This window comes from Podarcis melisellensis (assembly GCF_964234715.1).
Source record: "Podarcis melisellensis genome assembly, chromosome: 17".
Lineage (NCBI taxonomy): Eukaryota > Metazoa > Chordata > Lepidosauria > Squamata > Lacertidae > Podarcis > Podarcis melisellensis.
This window is the reverse complement of record NC_138534.1, coordinates 33,731,312-33,750,159: the sequence shown is the minus strand read 5'-3', so window position 1 is coordinate 33,750,159 and position 18,848 is coordinate 33,731,312. Positions and strand designations below refer to the sequence as shown.

Below are 18,848 nucleotides of genomic sequence, written 5' to 3'. Positions count from 1 at the left end.
TTGATGTGCGTTCGAACTGCTAGGTTGGCAGGAGCAGGGACCGAGCAATGGGAGCTCAATCTGTTGCAGGGATTCGAACCGCCAACCTTCTGATCGGCAAGTCCTAGGCTCTGTGGTTTAACCCACAGCGCCACCCGCGCCCCATCCCTTGTAAGTTAAGCAACATTAAATCTAGTCTTGAATGAGTCTTTCTTCTATATCTAAGAGCCATTCAAGTATTTTGAAGAGTGCTATGACATCTCTCCTCAAGTCTTCTGTCCTTCAATCTTTCTGCACAGGACTGCTTTCCCACCAGCCATCTTCACTGCCCCCTTTGAAGTAACTCCAGTTTGTCTCCAAGTTTGGTACCAAGAATTGGATGCAGCAGTCCAGATAAGATTTGACAAGCACACAGTCAAATTGAACTATTACCTCTCATCACAGGGGTAGGGAAGCTTTTGGCTTTATCTCTTCCTCCCTTTCCCCTTGGGCAAATTTTGACAAGAGGGCAGAACCACTCACCAGTCAATCATCTGACATCATAATGACATCAAGGGATGGGTCTGGTGTGTGAGTGGTACCATCCATCTGTCAGTGATGGCCCACAGGAGTGGCATAATGGCAAACAGCAACCAAGCAGGATTCAACTCCTCACACACTGGTTGATTTGTAGGGAGTTCAATACTGCTTCTTGCAGCATTTGGGTACTTGGGGAAACCTCTTGCATGTGCAAACTGAGGAGGATTGAATGAATTTTATTATTACGGTCACAGACCAGTTCCGGCTTACTCAGAATATCAGGAAAATCATAAAACACAACAGGAATACGTTGAATTGCAATTGGGTATAACAGAGACGATACAGATATAGCAGCAGTTAAAAATATATATTAAATCTTGATCACTAAAATATAACCTAAAATTGTCATTTAAAACCTTAATCATTTTGAGAAGGATTGAACTCCCCACACATAAAAAAATGGCAGTCTACCATTCTATCAAGGCCATTTTGTATTTTATTTCGGTTTTCTGACATCCACCTCTCCAACGTTAGCTGTTCGCATCCTTCTGTAATGGAAGATAACGGGGGGGGGGCACCTCCAGGGAGGATGTTAATCCGCTGGAGAATCTGAGAGCCTGCTGTGGCTGCAAAGACCGGGAACTTGTAACTGATGCCTCCCACATTGCTTTTGTTGTGTTAGCAGCCCCACAGTACCCTTCTCCAGGGCACAAGCCTGGACAGAGTGTATGGAGGTCCTGGGCTGCCCAAACAACAAGAAAACAGGCAGCAACTTTTTTACATGCATCTGATTGATGCATGGTCATCACTGTGGACCTGGAAGCGGGCCAAAAATTGGGCAGAAAGGAATGGGGACTTACGCACAGTCCGCCAATGCATGGGATGATCTCAAATGCAACCCCTGCACAAATGGCGAGCTGCCTAGAGATTTGCTCAACTATTATGGCACAAAAGGCCTGTCTTGCAAGAAAGACCCACGTGGCACTGTGCAAGCTTGCCCTTACTCCCCTCTCGATTCCACCCTCCCATCGATGGTACAGCCTGGTTTGTAGTGAACTATTCTTGTTCATATCCCGCCACTCACCACAGTAATAACTAGCTATGGCATCACTTGGTTTGTCAACAGATTCTACGGCAGAGGACCACATGGGTTTGGGGGGTTACCTGGTGCTCTGGTTGTGGGCTGCCAGTGCCTGCAACATTCAGGATACCAACCACTGCTAATCCAGGCACACTGGAAGGATCGGCACAAGCAACACAGCCATTGCTATGCCCAAATTTCTCCATAGAAAGCACCTCTTCTTTGAGTTTGTTGCTTCCATCTTACGCCAGATGTGCTTTCAAAGTGCTAAAGCAGATTAAGACATAGTGGCTTGCAGTGCCATGAGGCCAGCACAAAATACCTTTCTGGCACTTGGACTAACAACAGTACATGGCCTGCCCAATCTAACACCTACAAGCCATCTATCGCAGCCCAATTGCTCTTGAATGGGAACTTTGATGATCCTTGGGGTCCCTTCCAACACTATAATTTATGAATTGCATGACGCTCAGGGAGTCATTTTGGACAGAACAGCGAATATCTACATGTGATGACAATGTATGAAATGGCAGCTGAAATGACATCATGTGAAATGAGGTAGGTAGGGCTAAAAACAGGAAGAAAACAAAGCAGGAACATATCCAGTGTGAAATGCACTTTGGATAGTGCTATTCCAGTTTTCCTGCCAACCTAGCAGTTCGGTAGCATGTCAAAGTGCAAGTAGATAAATAGGTACCACTCTGGCGGGAAGGTAAACGGCATTTCCGTGCGCTGCTCTGGTTCGCCAGAAGCAGCTTAGACATGACCCAGAAGCTGTACGCCGGCTCCCTCAGCCAATAAAGCGAGATGAGCACTGCAACCCCAGAGTCAGCCACAACTGGACCTTTACCTTTACTATTTTAACTTGTGCTGTGTCGACTCTCTGAATTGCTGTCCTGTGCCACTGCACTCACAGTGCCCAGTTTAACATGTTCCCCATTTAATTTTTCTTCAATTTTATCATCTTCATCCAAGGAGGGGGGACTTTTGTTCTGAAGCGGATTCTCCTCAGCTCCTGCCAGTGTTCTTCCCACCCCCAGCTCAGTTTAAAAGGGGTCCCTTTACCTTTACCTTTATTCCAGTTTTACATCTATGAAGAAATCTCAGCAACTCCACAATATGTACATTTAGATCTACCAGCAACATGCAAATGACACGATTACATATTTCCGATTTAGACTTCACTGTGGATTCAATTTCATATCCAGGTCAGGTCTGAGCACTAAGGCAGCACAGGCTGTCAATACATCTTTTGCTTGATGCATTAACAGCCCACCTTGGCTGGAAGACTGACAGCTGTGATGCTAAGCCTCACCATTGCTACAGGCAAAAAAAAAAAATTCCTTCCAGTAGCACCTTAAAGACCAACTAAGTTAGTTCTTGGTATGAGCTTTCGTGTGCATGCACACTTCTTCAGATACACTGAAACAGAAGTTTCCAGACCCTTCTATATAGTGAGAAGGTGGGGAGGGGTATTACTCAGAAGGGTGGTGGGAGTGGGTGATTGGCAGATAGCTGTGATGAGCCTGTTGACGACTCTTAACCACTGCAATAGGTCTTACAGGAAAAAGCATTGGCTATCTGCCAATCACCCATTCCCACCACCCTTCTGAGTAATACCCCTCCCCACCTTCTCACTATATAGAAGGGTCTGGTGACTTCTGTTTCAGTGTATCTGAAGAAGTGTGCATGCACACGAAAGCTCATACCAAGAACTAGCTTAGTTGGTCTTTAAGGTGCTACTGGAAGGAAATTATTTTGTTTTGACTATGGCAGACCAACACGGCTACCTATCTGTAACCATTGCTACAGGGTAAAGGTAAAATGTAAATGACACGCAGCTACCTGCAAAAATCCCAAGTGTTGGGGTAAGTGTATTAGGTGCTAAAACTGCTATCTACCCAGGAAGTCAGAAGTGTTATCTTCCCAAGCAATCCCAAGCTCCCATTGCGTGGCAAGTCCCCTCCCCCATGTGAAATGAAGACACTGGACACATTATTTAAGGTTAATGGGCATAAAAAGGCCACAACTTTATTGATTGTAGAATTGAAAGGTATTGGCCTTAGGCATTGGCTCCTATCGACTACCCGGCATGGAGACCGGGAAGGGTTATCCACAAGCCGTGGGAGTCCTGTTGAAGTACACCAACTAGGATTCCCACGGGTGTCACCGCTCGGGGGCGTGCCGGAGGCCCTTACCTCCCTAGGTTTCGGACAAGGCAACACCCCCCGGAGTCCTCTACCGGACTACCCTTTTCATTGGGGGAAGGTGATGGCGCTTCCTTCCCCCCATTCATTTGCATAACAATTCAACCCCCTGCCAATGCCTAACCGCCAATACCGCGAAAGTTGTGACGTTTGCTACGAGGTAGGCGAAAAAACCAAGAGGCTAGAAGTGCGCCAAATTGGAAAAATTCCTACCAGGGCCCTTGCGGCGACCAACCGGAGTCCATAGCAAGGTCATAGCTAGCTAAGCCTAACGGGTGGGTGGGATGGGAAAAAAACGCTAAGCTGGAAAGGGGAAAGAGGGCGGTCCCCGGGCGTGCCTGGCCTTAAATAGGCGGGCAGGGTCGAAGGCATGCCCGGGGATTCCCTGTTCTCGCGGGGGCAAAAGGCCAGCCCCCGCGTGTGTGGAAGGGGTTAGCCCGCAACCCCCTCTCCTCCCTAAGCTCGGAAATGGCTTTCTCAGCAAAGGCAGGAAACCACCCAGCTAGAATCTTTGTCGTCAGTGTGGGCCTGTTGTGGAGGGAGATCACAGTTCAAAGTACCCTAATATGGCCTGGCGTGTGGAAGTCAGAAGCACTACAAACTGTACGCCTTGTCCCCTGAACGTTCAGAGCTCTTAGAAAGTGCAAGTTACGGATTAGTTTGTTTTGCTGCCTGGAGCAGTTCAACAGTTGTTCATTTAGGGATGGCGTGGGGTAGAGGAAGTTCATTCACGCATGTAAAAGAATTAAGTGTGGAGTGGAGAAGGCAGAAGGGAAAGAGTAAAAAGAGAGATTGGAAAGTGGTGGGCTTGAGAAGAGACAAATCCTTCAGTAATGGAATACTTTCAGGAAGAGGAAGAACAGACCAAACCTGATAAAGACAAGAAGTTTGCAGCAAGGCGATCCACAATAAACACTCACACACCCAGCTTTGCAATGCATGTTGACTCTGCAGCCCTTACAATGCAATGCAAGGGATCTGCAACACCTTACGGAAAGCCTTTTATTTTGAGGAAAGATGCTGCCAAGAAGGACCTGCCCTTTTAAATTCCTCCCTGGACGCCATTCCATCACTCCTCAAGCTTGTGCCACAGGTCTCCCATTGTGTCCGCCTGAAAGTCTTGCGCTCTCGCCCATCCCCTCCTAGCACAGCTGCCTCTCCCCGAAGATTTAATGGGCAAATCTTCCCGGGAAGCTCACCGCAGGGTTCTTCTAAACTTGCAGGATGTGCCAAGCTGCACGGGAGCACTCAAGCGTGCAGCAGTTCGGGCCAGACATGCTCCTCAGCGATTACTGCCATCCATATTTAATTACTTTTCCCTCCCTTTGTTTGTTAATTTTTAACTAGAGTGCGCCGGCTCTCAGGGGCCATTAGGAGTCCCAGGCAGCAAGGTTCAGCGAGCAGAAAAAGTCCTTGTGACAGAACATACATTACTTGGCATTCTTGCCTCCCACTTTGCCAGAGAGGTGTGGAGCTTGGGGGGGTTATTTTCAGTCGTGCGCTCGCAGTCCGCCCCACTGCAGGTCGTGAATAAAAGATAGTGTTCCATTTGAAGCTTATTTCCCCTTTCCCTCCATGTCAGAAACTGTTTTCCTCAAGCTCTGGTTATGTTCTCATTTATTCTTTCCCCAAGTTTTCAGGCTGCAACTTTTATTCTCTTTTAAGAGGAAGAAGGCTGTGGCTTGGGCAAGGGTTTCATTTCCTCCAGAATGCCATCATACTCCCGTCTTCATGTTCAGTTTTGTATATTACGTTAGCACAACCCGGCTGGAAAATTGCAGAGGAGAATACACACCATCCCCGCCTCTGCAAAGCTGGGGCCATCCCTGAAAATGAGGGTTGCGAGACTTGCCCTGTGACTTCCAGCCCAGCCAGCTGACACGAGAACCTGAGCTATCTAATGTGCTAGAAAAGAATAAGATATCTGCTTCTTGGTGTGTATATTGCAGGTTCGGGACCTGCCCTTTTGCACTCTTGTAGGATGAACTGGTTTAGCTACAGACCGTGGGCCAAGGACCACTCAGAGAACCCTAATGGCCTCCTAGGTGGCTGCCTCTCCAGCAACGAAAGTGCCTCTCAAAAAATAAAAAGGGTGCTTACTACTTTTAACCAAGAAGAGAGACTCAGGCTTCAGAGTGGGGAAATTTTAGGAAAGGGACATTTTCAAGCATCTTGTCTTCCACTAGATTTTCAATTAAGGTAAGAAAATGTAGTGTTCTATGACAGGGATGTCCAACAGGTCGATTGTGATCTACTGGTAAAAAAGGCTCAACAACTTTGACCTGAACCCCCCAAAAGGGGGTAGATCACTGCAAATTTCTAATTCTGTGAGGAGATCGCAGTCTCTTGGGAGTTGGCCACCCCGTTCTAGGAGAAACAAGCAAAGCAGAATGATGGTGCCTAACTTCAAATAGGTTTGACTTCTGCTGTAAGATTTTTTTTTAACCACATACACACACAACTGGTTAGCAATAGCTTCGTGTGCCTTCAAAGCTAAGCCCTTGCCTAAATGCCCTGGTTCAGGATTACTGTTCCAGGGAAAGCTTCAGAAAACCCCTGGTCCCCACATGCCACTGTAACTAAGTCCAAGGCTTCGCCATTGGAATAAGACACATTCTTCCCCTTGTTAAGTCCTGTCTCCACTTTCCTCCCCTTCCTCTGTGGTTTCCTCATGACAAATTACAGATTGTCAACTATCTGGGTAGGGACCTGCCCTTTTGCACTCATGTAGGATGAACTGGTTTAGCCGCAGACAATATTCATGGGAGACAAAAAAAAACTGCCAGAAGGCATTCCATTCAAAAGATTTAAAGTTGTATTATCTCCTTGTAATCTTTACAGGTGAGGCCAGAAATTATGCACATTGCAACATCAGTCAATCAATCAATCATGGCATAAGCTAGCCTGGCCAAACCTTTATTCCTGTCTTTTAATAATGCACACTGCATACTTCTTTTCAAGAGCACTGAGCAGCTTGCGCTGGACTCCCAAGTCAGGTCACTTAAGTTTCAACAATGCTATATAACACTGGGCGCATTCAGGCTGATTACCAGTGATGGACTTTAAGAAGAGATATGGCCTGGATTAAAGAAGCATCAGATGATATTATCATGCTTCACCATACAGAGTGAGGTCTGGCTATCTTAACTATGGTCCATGTGGCCACAGAATTTACCAAGGTCCATGAATCCAGGCACTAAAGAAGATTAAGAGCGCTCATCAAGCTGTAAACACTAGGACTTGATCATAATTCCTGAGGCTGGAATAAACACAACACCTAGTCGGGATTTAGGGGATGAGATATTTACTTGAGGTCTCCTAAAGTTCTCAGTTTTAGAACCGTATTTCATCTCTATGTGAAAACCTGCTCCCTGCCCGACCCCCAACCTAACCTAGTGGTTATGTTGTGTTCAGTCCTCACCAAACTGTGCTAACATCCTCCTACTAGAATTTAAAACTACAGTCGTACCTTGGTTGTCAACCAAGCCTTGCGACTCGAACGTTTTGGCTCCCAAATGCCGCAAACCCGGAAGTGAGTGTTCTGGTTTGCGAACGTTCTTTGGAACCCAAACGTTGGACGTTGCTTCTGCAGCTTCTGATTGAGCGCAGGAAGCCTTGGTTTGTGAACGTTTACAGAACTTGAATGGACTTCCGGAACAAGAACTAAGGTGGTACTGAGTTACAGGCAGGAAAATGGATCTCCTTACCGAGAAATGTTCAATTGACCCATATACCGACTCTAAAATATGTCTGATCTTTGTGTTAATGCATCATGTGTTACATTATCCCACAGTCAGGTAGGTAGCCGTGCTGGTCTGACGCAGTCAAAATGAATTAAAAAATTGTCCAGTAGCACCTTAGAGACCAACTAAGTTTGTTCTGGGTATAAGCTTTCGGGTGCATGCACACTTCTTCAGAATTTTCAGTTTACTTCTTAACATGTTTATTTCAGCATTTGCCGAAAGGGGGGGGGGGTTATGAGCTGCCCCCCAATAGCTGGAAAGCCATTCACCAGGTGGGAATTTAACAAAGTGCACATAAGATCCCTCAAAAGAATGTTACAAAGACTAGCTTGCCAAGAGGTTTTCCTTCCTAGATTTCTGACTGGGTGAAACCATGCAATAACATTCAAAGCTCTTGGCACAGAGATATATTTAAAAATGTATACTCTGCTTAATCAGCCCTGTCGGCCTCTTGAAGTGGCAATGAAATCATCACTTCAGTGAACACAGAACACCACATAGCAACAACAGAGCCTGAAACCAACCAAGCAGAACTGCAGAGAAACAAAAGCAACTTTTTCCTCCAACTCCAGAGAACCAAAAAGGGCCACCCAAACAGGAAGACCTTAACACGTTTCCTAAAAGCTGGGAAAGGGCAGTGTCAGCCGTGCAGGCCTCCCAAGGCAGACTTTAAATCTCACTGCCATCGCCCACGCCTCCACTAACTAGGTTCACAAAGCAGTATCTCAGTTGCACATCTGTATGTTTCCCCATCATGTCTTAAGATATGCAGGCTGTGCAAACCTCTGAAAATCCAGGCTCTTTAAGGCATTAGAAGGTCAGTGCCGGCACTCTGAAATGGGCCAGATACTGAGAACCAATGCAGCTCTTTAATGGGTGTAATAATCTCCACTCCTGGACAAGAGCCTATTTTCTGCAGCTGTAACTTTCAGACATTTATCAAAAGGTTGCCCCCATAGAGCACACTGCAATATCCAAGCCTGCAAGAACGCCCCATGACTTATTTCTTTAGCCACTAGAAAAGAGAACAGCTAGCCAACATGGAGCTGGAAAAAAGGCACTCCTTGCTGCCAATGACCTCGTGAGTATCAAGTAACAAAAGCAGGATCAAAGGGAATAAGCTGTAAACCTGCTTTTCCTGACGGAGTGTGACCCGCATCGAAAAACAGCCTGAACGCTCCTTCCCAGCTCAACAGGCCTATTGTCAGCATCTCATATTATCTGGGTTAAGTGTTGCTTCATTAGCTCTTCTGTAGCCCAATATCATGTCCAAGCAACAATTCAGGATTTTCTCTGACTCGCTGGGAATGGACAACAATTCAGGGAACTGGATTACAAGTGGTCATACGCACATCGCAGTTAAGTTTTTGCTCGGTAACTTCGTTTTGCTACAGCTCAGAACGTGTATGAAGTACCGTGTTTTTCGCTCTATAAGACGCACCAGACCACAAGACGCACCTAGTTTTTGGAGGAGGAATACAAGAAAAAAAATATTCTGAATCTCAGAAGCCAGAACAGCGAGAGGGATCGCTGCGCAGTGAAAGCAGCAATCCCTCTTGCTGTTCTGGCTTCTGGGATAGCTGCGCAGCCTGCATTCGCTCCATAAGACGCACACACATTTCCCCTTACTTTTTAGGAGGGAAAAAGTGAGTCTTATAGAGCAAAAAATACGGTAACTGCTCACAATGCAAATTCCCCCATGTGACTTAAGAGGCCATGTGCATGTCCTCTGACAGACTTTTGTTCCATCTGCCTCCCTTCTCTCTGGCTTTAGAAACACACGTGTCCATAAACACGCTCTTGCACACCTTCCCCTTATCCGTTGTAAAGACAATTTAGCCTTGGAACTTTGAAGCAAACTGTGGCAAAGGCAAGCCTGGGAAGCAGAGTCCATATATACAAGGGGGTATATATGTGTGCAAAGACCCGGCAGGTATTTCTCGCTGCCTCGTGTGAACGGAAGTGAAATTACTCGAGGAGAGAAAGGTGTTCACGGTTCTATCAGGCAGTGGGGTGCTGTCAATTTTCCCTAAGTCCGTTCCCCAGTAGTCCCAAGGGGAATGCGTCAGCTTGATCGAGATGTGATCATTAATATCTCTCTGGGGTGCCTGTTAGCCAGACAGGTGTTAGTCGTTCGGGGTGCACTGGAGAGGATCAGGTGGTATAACGTGGGTGAAGGTGTGACTGATTGGTATAAATTACCTGGGCATGCAGTGAAGCAGGGTAGGTGAAAGCAGGCGGGGGTAGAGCAGGTGCTAACTCCGCTGGGTAGAGAGGGTACGGCGCCCACACTTCAGGGCTACTGGGGTAAAGTGCAGGCACTGTGAGCTCATCTGCAAGAGAAGAATAAGGAGAGTTCATGGTTATAAAAACAGCAAATGCAGGAAACAAAACGGCAAACACAAGCAGAGCTCAAGGAGGCCCCTCTGACTCCCTCTGCCTTCTCCTTAGGAAATGGAATCAGAAGAGCAGGTACAAAAATTCTGCTCTGAGTTAGGGCGCCAAAGTTTGCAACTTACGTTAAGGAAAAGGGTTATTGTCCGAAAGGAAACTGGGCGTTTTGTCGGCTGGAGAAAGAAATGCAAGGCAGTCTACAGCTGTTGTTAAGAGGCGGAAAGTGAGCCACTCAAAAGTATTCTGATGAAAGAATACAGACTCTGGGCGAATGAACTCTTATGGCTGTGGCACTTTGCATCCTGATCTAGATACACATCATAGTAAGCCATAGTTAACTGTTTACCGTGGATGCCCTAGTGGCTCCCGCTTCGCTCTTCCTCTGGTGTGAGCATAGGCAACAAACCACAGTAGCCTGTTACATGTAAACCAGGGATCATAGCTTGCTTCAAACCACAAAGTTATTCTTGGCCTGCCAATCATAGTCAAGATTTGAACTCAGGACTTCCTAACTCAGAGGTTAGTCTCAGCTACCCCACTACATTTGTCTCCCCAATGAAAAACAATCCAGTCATCTTAAGAATGGGATGGAGAGGGGGCACACAGAATGCCATTCTGCACAGAACAAAATAAAGAGTCTATATGATAATGAAGGTTTTCTTCTACCCTTTCACAGCAGTACAACAACGTATCAGTGGTTCAGGTATCTTATTTAAGTTACAAAACCAGCATATTCCTCCTCTTTCCTTTGCCACCACTCATGAAGGCCTCCTACCCAGTGCTTCTCCCTACCTCCACTAGTCACCCGTCCCTGATAAGTTTAGGCAAAACCAGGACAGCCAGGATAACTACTCATAATTTCAGCTCCATCCTTGCTTTGCAAAAAGAAAGCTGCAATTATCCATTGACTGTTTTGGTTGCCGTTTCCTGTGCCTTTTCCAGATCACCTTTTGAGATAGGTCACCTGAAAAGCATACATTTCGAATGCAATCCTACCAAAATGGCAATTATCATACAGGCAGTTTTTATGCCTTGCACCGAACTTGGATTTTTCATAAGCGCCACCATGCCAGAGCTGAAATATCCACTGAACCAACCACCGGGCGCCAAATACCTCTTTCCTGGTTGCCAGCTTAGACTTCACCATTCTGTATATGAAACATCCAAGAACCAAACGTTTCCATAACAGCAGAATCCACATGCCATGCTGGGCTGCATGAGTGCAGCTCCCTGTCTTCTCTGAGAGCTTGTGAACAAGCTACCACTTTACTTAACAGATTGAGGTTGAATCCTGACAAGACAGAAGTACTGTTTTTGGGGGACAGGAGGCGGGCAGGTGTGGAGGATTCCCTGGCCCTGAATGGGGTAACTGTGCCCCTGAAGGACCAGGTGCGCAGCCTGGGTGTCATTTTGGACTCACAGCTGTCCACGGAGGCACAGGTCAAATCTGTATCCAGGGCAGCTGTTTACCAGCTCCATCTAGTACATAGGCTGAGACCCTATCTGCCTGCGGACTGTCTTGCCAGAGTGGTACATGCTCTGGTTATCTCCCGCTTGGACTACTGCAATGTGCTCTACGTGGGGCTACCTTTGAAGGTGACCCGGAAACTACAACTAATCCAGAATGCGGCAGCTAGACTGGTGACTGGGAGCGGCCGCCGAGACCATATAACACCGGTCTTGAAAGACCTACATTGGCTCCCAGTACGTTTCCGAGCACAATTCAAAGTGTTGGTGCTGACCTTTAAAGCCCTAAATGGCCTCGGTCCAGTATATCTGAAGGAGCGTCTCCTCCCCCATCGTTCTGCCCGGACACTGAGGTCCAGCTCCGAGGGCCTTCTGGCGGTTCCCTCCCTGCGAGAGGCCAAGTTGCAGGGAACCAGGCAGAGGGCCTTCTCGGTGGTGGCGCCCGCCCTGTGGAATGCCCTCCCACCGGATGTCAAGGCGATGGACAACTACCTGACATTCAGAAGACATCTGAAGGCAGCCCTGTTCAGGGAAGTTTTTAATATGTGACATTTTAGTGTATTTTTCATTTCTGTTGGAAGCCGCCCAGAGTGGCTGGGGAAACCCAGCCAGATGGGCGGGGTACAAATAATAAATTATTATTATTATTATTATTATTATTATTATTATTATTATTAATCTAGTGGGTAGTGAGGAAAGATGCATCTCAACCTTAATCGGCTTCATTTCAGAATGATTTATGTGTGCCTCCTCTATGAGAGGTTTGGAGGGCGGCAACACGAGGTAGGGCCTTTTCTGCAGTGGCTCCCCATTTGTGGAATGCTCTCCCCAGGGAGGCTCACCTGGCGCCTTCATTATACACCTTTAGGCACCAGGCAAATACATTTCTCTTCTCCCAGGCCTTTGTCTAATTGAACAATCTATGGCCTGGGGTAAAAAGGTAAAGGGACCTCTGACCATTAGGTCCAGTCATGACTGACTCTGGGGTTGCAGCACTCATCTCGTTTTATTGGCCGAGGGAGCCGGCGTACAGCTTCCGGGTCATGTGACCAGCATGACTAAACCGCTTCTGGCGAACCAGAGCAGCGCACGGAAACGCCATTTACCTTCCCACCAGAGTGGTACCTATTTATCTACTTGCACTTTGGCATGCTTTCAAACTGCTAGGTTGGCAGGAGCAGGGGCCGAGCAACAGGAGCTCACCCCATCGCGGGATTCGAACCGCAGACGTTCTGATCAGCAAGTCCAGGCTCTGTGGTTTAACCCACAGCGCCACCCGCGTCCCCAATGGCCTGGGGTATGTGCATGTTATTATGGGTGGCATGGAAATTTAATAAATAATAATTATTATTTCTGAGGTTCGAAGAGGCTTGATCCATTTCTTCCAATACAGTTGAACTGGTCTTTGTTACAAGTCCAGCATCAACTCAACCTCTCTTTTTTTTGCCCCCCTCCCACCACCAAACAAAGCCCCCTAAAACCAACTGCTGGTGCCACACCAGTCAGGGAGAAGTGGGTGGCTGATTGTCCCCTCACTCCCACTCAGGGACAGAAGAAGAGGATGTGATCCTCTGCTAGGACTGCTCCCCTCCCCAGCTGTTTTAACTACCCAAGGGTAGAGTTGGCAACTATCAACCTGTTCCTTCTCCTCCTATCACGATTTGCTTTGCCCAAGTGCCCCTGAGCTTCCTTCCAGGTATGAGAGGAGGTGGGCAAAGCATCAGGGAAGGTTGGAATCTCACTGAAGGAGTCTTGAGCCATCCGCACTACCCTCAGATTTAAAGAAATCCTCTTCTTCCACCCGCAAGAAACCATGGCAGAGAAGATCCAAGCAAAGCCCCAGTGGGAGCTGACAGGGATGCACTTTAATTACAGCAGAGATTAAGTGTTTGTCCTGTTGGTTTTTAAAAGCAAGATAAACAGTGAAAAGTTGGCAAGGGCTAATGCTAACAACGTTCCCTTCCGCCATTCATTCCTAAGCTTTGTGGTCATTCTCGAGCAGAGAGCAACAAGCCTATAAATACACGCTAGAGCTCCAGAACCTTCCCCGAAATATGTGAGCCAGGAGGAGTTTAGCAAGAATGCAAGACTAAGGGACGCTGCCATGTAACCTGGGCCCCTCTTTTCGGAAGCTGCTCTGCTGGAACTTGCAGAAAGGTCACTTGCAGCCACACATATCCTTCAGCTCCCTTTGCGCCTCTGGCATTTCGTCCTCTCCCTGTTCTCTTCTCTCTGTTGACGTTTCGGTTGCAAACTCCTTGGGGTCAGGGACTATGAAGTGTCACGTGTTCCGATGGAATGCTATCATCGTTGGGCGTCCCAGGGGCCATTTCCCAACATGTGAAATGTATAATGGGAAACAAAGGGTTGAGCCAGGCAAAACAACAAAAAGTCGCATTGGCTCAGCTACAAAACCACCCCTCTATGAGCAATATGACACATCCGGTGTAATAATGTCACACCACATGAATACTCTAGGAGATTGACAACTATTCTAAAGAGAGTTGAAGACAATCATTATTGTTATTGGCGTCTACACGTGTGTGTTGTTGTTGTTCTTCTTCCTCATACCATTGTCTCCAGTAAGACTGATTTTTGCAGGTTCTTGAAGTATTAAAATGTACTGCAAACCTCTGTTGAACCAGGAACAATACTGGAGCTAAAAATGAACAAGCCTCCAAGCATACACAACATGAGCCAAAGTGTTACAGTGATGACCATTTGCTCAATCTTTGAGATATACAGGAGTGATCTGCATATCACATCAAACCATAGCCTAAAACAAACCAAGGTTTGATGCACGGGTAGGCAAACTAAGGCCCGGGCCCGGATCCGGCCCAATTGCCTTCTAAATCCAGCCCGCAGACAGTTCGGGAATCAGCGTGTTTTTGTGTGAGTAGAATGTGTCCTTTTATTTAAAATGCATCTCTGGGTTATTTGTGGGGCATAGGAATTTGTTCATTATTATTTTTTCAAAATATAGTCCGGCCCCCCACAAGGTCTGAGGGACAGTGGACCGGCCCCCTGAAAAAGTCTGCTGACCCCTGTATCCAAGCAGCTTCCCAGGACACGCTCCACACAGTGCACGAAACAGGCCCGTCTGGAAGACATGTTGTCCAAGCCTGGGCTCAAAGTTTACTTCCTTGAAACATACCACAAGCAGTAACCAGTTTGCTTTGGGTTGTTCACATAATGCTCATTCACATTAAACCATGGTTTGCTGTAAACCACAATTTAATGTGACATATGAACTGGACCAGTCTTTTCCAAAATTGGGAATCCCAAATGTGTTCCGTTTCCTATGCTTATTCAAGCTACTTTTTCATGATTCTAGCAAACGTATAGAGAAAATAAAATACAAAATTATGTTACGCATTTATGTTGCACCGTGAGTTTATCTAATAGCAAATTTGGCAACCCCTACCTATCATAGCAGCAGCAAACCAGGGCCACCTCCAGAAAGTTAGATGTTTCTGAATAGATGGAGTGCTCCCAAGATATTCAGGAAATGACTCATGTGTAAATAAGGAGAAACAGCAGAATAGCCCAAACCTTTTGACGCAAAATGGCTCAATGGGAACAACAGTATTCCATTCTCCTGGGGCCATTTTGTGGAAAACGGGAATGACACTGGTCTGCACTGAGTGCAACTCTGCTGCCGGTTGAAGTGGAAAAGTAGAAATAATAGGTTTCAGACAGAAAAGTTGCTTTGTATTTTGTTTTTTTGCAATGTGCACCAATTACTACTTTCACTAAATTCTCATTTGCCATTTGGTTACCCATTCACCAAATTTTAAGCCACACTCAGGCTTTGCCAGATGTTCAATAATTTAGTGTCCATCAGCCAACTTCACTGCTGCCCCAACTCCAGATTGTTCATGAACAAGTTAAATAGTACCAGTTCATATGCTTGGGGGGAACGACCTCATTGCTTATTCCCCCCCCCCCACTATGACAACTGTACATAAAATTCTGCCCTCTGCTTCCTATTATCAGTGACTTTGCCTTATGTGGACCTGCTCTCTTATTCCATGACTGCCAGATGTCTTCAGGAGCCCATGGCAAGACACTTTTATCAAAAGCATTTTGGAAGTCCACCTTCCAGATCACCCCTATGGAGTCCTGATTTACAGCCTTGAGGTCTGGCTAGGGGGAAAGCAACTTGGGAGAAAGGAAGGGGGAGGATTCTTTGGGGAGAAGGGGCTCAAAACTCACACACCTGCACACTCCTTTTACTTTGCTTGAAATTTCCCCTGTCTCCACTTTATAGCTGCTTCGTGCAACCAATGTTCTAAGACAGAGACTGTTGCCACAGCACCCCAAAAAATGCTCCCTAAATATTACAGATAAACATGCTGAAAATTCAGAGAAGTGCAGGGCCAGCACAGCCATTAGGCAGGGTGAGGCCGCTGCCTCGGGCGGCGGAAGTTCCCAAGAGTACCCTGCCTGCCCTGCTGCCAGAATTGGCACCAATTTGGGGCAAGATCTCACTCAAAGTTGATTCCAATACCAGAGGTGGGCAGCACAGGCACTTCCTGTTTCGCCACAGGTGAAAACTGCAAAATCCAGAGAACTGCTACGCTCCAATCCACACATTAGTCCAGGAGGTGGAGATCAGGACAGGTCATATAGGAATTTGCAGACAAGTCCAGCATTCCTATCCAAGGCGCATACCACTGCTTGCTCTTTTATGCTGAAGCACAGAGACACACACTCACATACTTACATGGCTCCCTGGTAATGAACTGAGGTAAAGTGTTGGGGGTGGCAGGAGTGCTTGGATTTGGTGTCCCCACTAATTTGCTCTTGGCCATCTTCGTGTTGGCCTTGGCGAACTCTAGCCGGAGTGTCTGGGGAATTTCTGGGTCAAAGCGGATTCCCTATTTGCGGAAAGAGAAAGAACGAGAGTTAGTTCTTCCTGCAGCGATATCACGGCTGCACTGAAAGTACTGGACAAGACTTAACTGCAATAGAGAAACCTTTTGTAATAGATAAAAGACATAATGCGGCGGAAAAGGTGTGAGTAAAAACAATGTAGAGTGGAGGGAAGAAAGTCAGCTTATGAAACAATGCAATTGCCGTATTTTTCCATCTATAAGACGCCCCCATGTATAAGACGCCCCCTATTTTAAGGGAGTCAGATTTAAGAAAATGGGGGGGAGATGGCCCCCATGTATAAGATGCCCCCAAAATTTGGACATTATTTTTTAGGGGGGAAACCTAGTCTTATACACGGAAAAATACAGTATTTGATTTGAAGGTTATTGTGAAAATGTTTGAATAAAATATTATATGCAATTTTTTAAAAAAGTAACAGACAAGAGTGCATACGGCATGAGAATACAATAGGAGCAGCATCATACAAAGCAAATAAATCCAGAAAGAGCAGCGTGGCATCAGGTCTGAGATCAGCACCAGGCATGACATAGCAGGACCCAGAAGTATTCCGGGAAAGTGGAAGCGGTGGGCAGCTTCAGCCGGCACGTCACTCCGCAGTCTGCCCTAGTAAAAGAAGCTTTTTATATAAAAAAATAACAAAATGTTCCTGGCCCACCACCTGATAAGTTTTACTGGGGTGTGTGTGTACCAGGGCACTTTGCCCAGGGCACCCTCAAACATGGTGCCAAGTCTGCATTACCATCCTCCTGAGAAATGCAAACCCAAAGCCACTGCCTTAAATAGGCATTCGACAGAATGGGGTGGGACGATGCATTCAAAAGGCTCCGTAAGAGAAACTTCACCAGCGAAAATGATTTGGTTAAGAAGCAGCATTTCTTCAGTTTAACCCGCCACAATTCCAAGGAGAATTGTGACAAACTAATTCACAAGAAATTTACAGGCGTAGACGGCCTAGGAAACAAATCCATTACAAATCCATTAAGACGTGTTAGCCTATCAGAGATCAAGACCAACTTTTCTCCCTGTCTAAAAGGGTATACAAATGCAGAGAGACAATCATTTATGTTACCCGTCAGGAAAATATATAAAGATCCATAATGAAGATGTGCAATATTTTCCTTTGGAGCCTTTCAATAAAATATTGGGGAAAGACACTTCTAGTCTTTTGAGGAAGTAGGTTTCAACAGGATAATGCTAATGATAATATTTATACCCCATTCATCTGGCTTTGAGTTTCCCTAGCCACTCTGAGCGGGGGATGACAACAATAATTCAATAATAATTTCGTAAGTCTGTCCAATGTCCTATAAGCATTGCTATCCTATACAGGCAACTCCAAACATTCTGAATGTTTATTAAAACTGGAGATGAACTAATTGTTTGCTTAGTGCATTGACAAAAAATATTAAGTGCACCTCCATACGGTGTGCCGTCCAGGATGGAATCAGAGCTGCAAGCTGCTCTCTGTATGACTGCCCCAAACATAAGACTCTGAAGGAAATGACACACCCTATGCTTTCCAAATTTTATTTTTGTTGGTCCTAGAAACAGGACACTACTGTTTGAACCTAATTTTTCTATGCATCACTACAACATTGCCAACAGAACGCTGCAACTTGGTGTGGGTGGATAAGACTGATGTCATGAATTCAATTAACAACAAGAGAAGTGGGAGAAGATAAACAAGGCCTATGAAAATGTGAATCTTTAGGGAGACGGACTCTGGGAAATTAAATATTGAGAGAAAACTTGTGGGATGAAGCAATAAATAAAGCTTGACATCTTCACTCTCATTTTTAATTAAAAGCACACACAATTATGTTAGCTGGGCTTGCAAATTATTGAAATAAGCTACAGACAAAAATAAAAGAGTCCATTAAGGTTGTGAAGAAAAAAAACAAGCAGCTGTAAGCTTTGGTGTTCCATTACGCTGAATGGAGGAAAAAAGGCAGGAACAGTTCAGCCACCAAAGCTCAGTATGGAAATCCCATGTATCTGTACCCTAGATTCTGGAAACCTCTGAACCCTATCTGCCCATTGTAGTAATAGATAGTGAAGGGTCCCTGATGAATAAATCATAACTACAACTGGGAGGCAGAGGCTTAGTGTGATTTAAAATACAACCCTACACCCAACTCCTATCAAAGACATTTTTTAAATAGAGTACAGGATTCAATCATGTGATTTCCCCACTTGCAGGCATACAGGTCAGATACAGGTTTACCCGCCTGAAAGAGAACTAGCCCTACAATAATAGATTTGCAGAGCTGACTGCCCCAGCAAGAGATGCTTCCAAAGTATTGTGCCAAGGAACGCAACATAGGGAGGAGCCATATCTCCATGGTAAAGCAGTGCTTTGCATGCCAAGTTTGCAGGTCTATTCCTGGGCATCTCCAAGACCTCTACCACAGATAGATGCTCCCAGTCAGGAGTAAGCAGTGCTGGGGCTGTATGGACAAACAGTGACTCAATTCTGAGATTATGGCTGCCTACTAGCAGACAATGCATGTGAGGACCATGGGATATGTTAAAATCCAAGGACAAAGCTCCTCCTTGCAT

The 18,848-nt window shown here is 46.1% G+C and overlaps 1 protein-coding gene across 1 annotated transcript in view; it reads right to left on the bottom strand.

The window, feature by feature from the left end:
• The window catches only part of RBPMS (RNA binding protein, mRNA processing factor), a 78,780-nt gene that overhangs the window by 14,962 nt on the left and 44,970 nt on the right, over positions 1–18,848 (bottom strand). The window contains 2 exon segments of the mRNA XM_081894797.1: positions 9,732–9,862; positions 16,117–16,270. Of these exon segments, the coding sequence (XP_081750923.1) occupies positions 9,732–9,862; positions 16,117–16,270 (285 nt within the window).